This window comes from Akebia trifoliata, chromosome 16, assembly GCF_017979445.1.
Source record: "Akebia trifoliata isolate Shusen 1 chromosome 16, ASM1797944v1, whole genome shotgun sequence".
In the NCBI taxonomy this organism is placed as follows: domain Eukaryota; kingdom Viridiplantae; phylum Streptophyta; class Magnoliopsida; order Ranunculales; family Lardizabalaceae; genus Akebia; species Akebia trifoliata.
This window is the reverse complement of record NC_141390.1, coordinates 3,158,011-3,163,728: the sequence shown is the minus strand read 5'-3', so window position 1 is coordinate 3,163,728 and position 5,718 is coordinate 3,158,011. Positions and strand designations below refer to the sequence as shown.

Sequence of the window (5,718 nt, the reverse complement as noted above, 5' to 3'; positions counted from 1 at the left end):
GAACCATCAAAAATCACCGGTACTCGTCGATTTTGGTTATCAAGAATCGAATGAGAAAAATTATTTCAAAATCATTATTAAAAAAATCCTTCTAAAAAATAACATATTATTTGTAAAATATCAAATTAATAATAATTTATTCCACTAAAATGATGATTTAATGGCTTTTGTTTTCAAATATTAAAATTTATTTCTTTTACAAGTAATAAATTTAAAAAGAAGTGACTCATCTTAAACTCAAATATTTAGTTTATATGAAATTTGAAGAACTTTATACATGTATGTTAATTTTAAAATATAAGATTACCTTGAATCATGTATAATGTAAAATAAATGACAAAATAAATCGGTTATGGGTACCCAAGGGTACCCATCGGATAGAACCTAATGGTTTCGGTTCCATATTAGACCCGACTTTAATCGGTTCCAATAAAAAGGGCACTGGAACCGGATTCGGAATGGGTACCCATTGACACCCTAGATGTATTGTTGTTGAGACGAGTGATTTTTTGCTCACAATCCAACAACTGTTTGACATGTGGTGCGAATGACATCAACAATAGAAAGAGAGTTTCTCTCTCTTGCACACAAGTCCTCTCTTCATAGATTTGTTTTTTAAGATTTCAAATCATAAAAAAGGGTTTTTGGGCCACCCACATTGATTATCACATTAACAATTCAAGAACACAGCTTTCTAGATATCATGAAAATATTCATATTCAAAACAAGAAAAAATAATTTTTTTTCAAGCTTAATCCAAAGTATTGAAAATAGATGGTTACCGAGCACCCAAATTTTAAAATAAAATTCTACGGTGAAAAATAATAATAATTTTTTTTTTAAATTCATATAATTTTATCATTTACAACCCCATTTTATCAGAACATGTTTTTGAATGTTAGAAGGTGATAAGAACAGAAAATTTTCATTTTGTCACTATGGTAAGAGAGAGATTCTCTCTCACTCACTGCTGATGTCCTTCGTGCCACATGTCAAACTGCTGTTTGATTATGAGAAAAAAAAAATCACTCTTGTTGAGACGTGGAAATTATATTAAACAGGTGAAAATCACAAGATTGTAGGAAATTTGTTTTTCCAAAAAATAAATGCATGTCCACTGATAGATTTGGACTAATTTAAAATTCAAACACTCTTCCATTAATTTGTCTTGTAACATAATGAGGGATATCTCATAATAACAAGATGATGACATTATTCTTAAACAATACAACTTTAGTTATACTAATTTTCTTCTAACTCAATCTCAGGCACCATAAGGAAAACAAACATTTAGATCATTTTACCAAATTTCTAGCATCTAAGGTTGTTACCTGTTGACACACCCAGCTTCTTACAATAATCGGTATAGTATTTAACCCTTGCATCAACAGCTGCAGGGTTTCCACCGTTACATTCAATAGCACCCATGATCGGTTGAATTGTAGCACCAAATCCTTTGCCCGATGTTATGATTGAATGAACATTGTTCATCCAAAACCACAAGGCGGTCTTGAATGAAATGATGGGATCCTGTGCCACAGTTTCTGGAGCATTTAGGCCGTCGAATCCAATTTCTTTTCCTGCCGCACCATAGTTGTAGTTCCATCTGATTTGAAGCGGTCCTCGGCCGTAGTAATCCTTTTTGGCTACACATGGGTACCGAGTATTGGTCTGATCACAGTAGTCCCTAGATGCACCATCTATCTCTTCTATGATGCAAAAGCCTACACAAATAGAACATTTCAAAGGGCATTTTAATCAAGTTGCCTTGGATTGATTGAATTTATAGAGTGGACTTGACTCTAAAACTCATTTAAACAAACTCGAATGGCTCGACTGATCAATTGGTTGAATTCCATTGTCCTGATCCTTAAATTTGTTTGAAGAAGCTCACCGATCCAAGTCAGAAACTCAGCTGAGTCAATTGGGAAATATACTCAGTTGGATTAGATATCCGAGTCATATATATAATGTGGTCTAAGAAAAAAAAAAAAGCATATCATTTTTAGTTTGAACATGTTGAAAAATATTTGAATACTCGATGATTTTTTAAAACTATTTTTATCATATGCATTATGCAAGGCCTCATCTAAGTCAACAACATTCAATAGAATTCTGAGGTGACCTTCACCGAATTTGATTAGTCATCAAAATCTCATTTTTAAGTGATAAAAACATTTTAACTCATTCAAAAATCAATTAATTATATATTTGAGATAAAAAGAATGTAAAATTTTATCGACTCTCGATCGAGTTTTTACTAACTCAACCAATATTTTAAAAATGTTGGATGACTAGACTAGTTATCTTGGATGTTGAATGAGTCAATGTGAAAGATGATTCACACTGATCATATCGTTCAGTTCCTACCGAGACAGGGATTGCTAGCCTATGTTAATTATCTAAGTCTCAGAAGAGTACTCTTCAAACCATGACACCATTCTCATCTTTACATGGTATTTAAACTTACTTCCAGTCTCACGGCTGGCATGAGCAAAGAAAGCTGCAATCTCGCGCTTTGAGTCATCTTGGGATCCGACCGTACCAAATTGAGGGTACGAATTTAGGGCTTGAATGAATCCGTCCCTTGAGTAGAAGTCCATGCCTGCACAACCCCCACCGGCTTGATTAATAATCCCATCCAAGAACTCGGATGTTACAATGTCAGCAACAGAGACAACATTGACAGAGCCCACAAAGCAAGAAAAAGAAAAAAGGACCGAGCCATCGTTGGTACTGGGCGGGTTGGGGGGGCTGTCACAAGCGCCCTCCTGACACCCACTACCACAATATTCGAGGCCATTGCCGCAATACCCGAACTGACTGCAGCATAGGTCTTGAGGACAACCACAATTCTGACCCACAGCTGATTCCAGCAGAATCGTGACCAGAATTCCTATGGAAATTAGGGTTACTAAGGTCTTCATGGTAAGGGGCAGGGGCGGAGCCAGGATTTTCTTGTAGTGGGGGCAAACTATGGTTAGTTGTATAGTTGAAGAACTTGAATGGTAGGAAATTTATTTGTGCTGGAAAATACCATTGGAGGGAAGTGAGGGTGTGGGGGCAAAAATTGGAGGGAGATGTGGGTGTGGGGGCAGATGGGGAGAGAGGTGAGGGAGTGGGGACAAATGGGGCATGTAAGTAGTTGAAAATATAGGGGTGTCTCAAAGTTCTGTGGGGTCAATTGCCCCCACCAACTCCTTACTAGCTCCGCCCCTGGTAAGGGGGATACCATTTTTTGAGTAATATTGGTAAGGTCTTGGAAGGAGAATGAAAATAATGAGTTATGAGAACGTGGAAAACAGGTTGGAACTTGGAAGGTATTTCAAGTCAAGAGGGTTGTCGGCAACCATTGATAAGGTATTTGAAATGTCTTCCTCTTCTAGACATGTTTGCTGCGTTTGTTTGATTAAAGTGGCATCTATCAAATTAAAGAGATTTCTTACACGTGTCAAGTTTTTATTGGATGAAAACAAGTGCAAGAAATGTACGACAAGATTTTTTTTTAGAATTGCTATTGGCACCCAAAATTTAACTTATTACACCCAATTAAAAGTAAAGAAAATAATTAAATGATCAAGAAAAAGTAAACGTTGGGAGGCCAATAGAAATTTTCTCAATTTTTTTTTTCTTTTTTTGCTAGATTTTTATTTTTGGGTTAAGATTTTATATGAGCCTAATCATAATTGTAAACAACTATTGAAATCTTTTTTAATGTTATATTTTTTTTTTTCAAATTTTATTATAAATTTTTTCCACTTTCTAGTGGAACCCATTTTGGGACTGTTCTCAACTCAAGTTTATTTTCTAGTGGGAATAAGTCAACAAATTGTGTTGACTTTTTCCCTTGACTTTGAAGGTTTGCAAAGAGAATTCAAATAATTTGAGAGCAGTCGCAAAATAGGTCCCACCAGAAAGTGGAGACAATTTATAATAAAATTAAATAAAAAATACTTGCAATTTATTTGAATTATTCCACAAGTTCAACTTTATTGGCCATGTACAAATTATTCATTATCTGAAATTCGAAATAGAAAAAAGAGAAAACGAACTCGAACTAAACCAAAATAGGCTGAACCACCCAATTCGAAAGGTTTCAATCTGAGTTCAAGTTCTACCATTGCTGGTCCGAACCAAACTTCCAAAATAAATCAAAATCACAAAACTCTCTCAATTTTAATCTCTCATTAGTTCTCAAAGTAATTCTCACATTAGTTGTCAAATTAGTTCTAATTTTCTTTATTATCCTTAATTTTTCACAATTTCATCAAATTAGTGTCTCAATTTTTTCAAATTAAGCATATTGCTCCTCCTCTTTTACACGCATGAACATATTGTCAATTTTCTCTCTTAGGCAACAAGCAAGGAGAACTCTTCTTTTGATCAATTTTCATATGCATGTAAATGTATTTGTATGAGATTTATTTTTTGTTAACAAATATCCATGTTATCATAGTAAGTAGTTCGTAAGTTAAAATTTTATTTGATGAAGGTTATTTTTTATAATTTTAATATATCTTTGAAGTGGGGTATTTTCCTAAATTTACATGCATATTGCAATAAAAGTAATGAGAGTATTTTCTAATTTAATTAAATTTCTTTATAATGGATATTTTAATAATTTTGATATGCATATGTTGGAGTTAAATAATTTTGTAAATGATTTGTGATACTTTTTGTACCATAAATTATTTATTGAAATTTATTAAGAATTTAGGCGATTAATGCAAATCATTTGCATTGTGCAACCAAATAGCCATATAAAATTAATTTCAAAAAATTATTTGGTGTATTGTATTAAGATGTATATTAGATACACTTAGATCATTATCTTTTAGTGTTTAGGATTGGATCAGTTGGTTATGTAATTTAACCATTTCTACTTTTAGTAGATCTGATCAAGATCAACATGATTTGGGAATAGGGGCGGAGCTAGCAAGGAGCTGGTGGGGGAAATTGCCCCCACAAACTTTCAGACACCCTCATATTTTCTACTAATTACATGCCCCATTTGTCCCCACTCCCTCATCTCTCTCCTTATTTACCCCCACACCCTCACCTCCTTCCAATTTTTGGCCCCCCAAACTTTGAGACGCCCCTATATTTTCAATTAATTACATGCCCCATTTATCCCCATTCCCTCACCTCTCTCCCCATTTGCCCTTACACCCTCACCTCCCTCCAATTTTTGCCCCTCATAGAATTTTAAGACACCCCTATATTTTCAACTAATTACATGCCCCATTTGTCCCCACTCCCTCACCTCTTTAATTTTTTGTGGATGACATTGCCTCTTGACCGAGACTTCTCAAATATTAATTGGAAATGATCTAAATATCATTTTCTTCAACTTCTAACCAAAAACCTCTTAATTTTTCCTTAACACCATTCATCTTTATTATACTTAATCATAGTTTGCCCCCACTATAGGAAAATCCTGGCACCACCCTTGTCTCTATCTTATTAATGTTTTATAAGCTTCACCAGAATACTTTTTTAATTAGTTGGATAATTCGAATCAAAACACACATCTAAAAATACATACAATGTCTTGGATTATTAAGCCACAAATCCACCTATGGACAATTACATCACTTTCATTTTTAATTTTATTATTTTTGAAAACGCTAGATTCCAACTCCTCCATCAAACAAACAATTGTGATAAGAGGAATAACGACTATTTCCTAAAAATCAATATTGATCGCCTAGGAATCAA

The 5,718-nt window shown here is 34.0% G+C and overlaps 1 protein-coding gene across 1 annotated transcript; it reads right to left on the bottom strand.

Annotated features, from left to right (window-relative positions):
- Window positions 1-1,132: 1,132 nt before the first annotated feature.
- Window positions 1,133-3,355, bottom strand: LOC147382285 (endochitinase EP3-like). The gene is made up of 3 exons (XM_086428086.1): window positions 3,228-3,355; window positions 2,471-2,936; window positions 1,133-1,724 (listed from the first exon to the last, which is right to left on the bottom strand). The coding sequence occupies exons 2-3, from the start codon at window positions 2,925-2,927 to the stop codon at window positions 1,312-1,314; spliced, it is 870 nt and encodes a 289-aa protein (XP_086284212.1). The 5' UTR covers window positions 2,928-2,936; window positions 3,228-3,355; the 3' UTR covers window positions 1,133-1,311.
- Window positions 3,356-5,718: the final 2,363 nt, after the last annotated feature.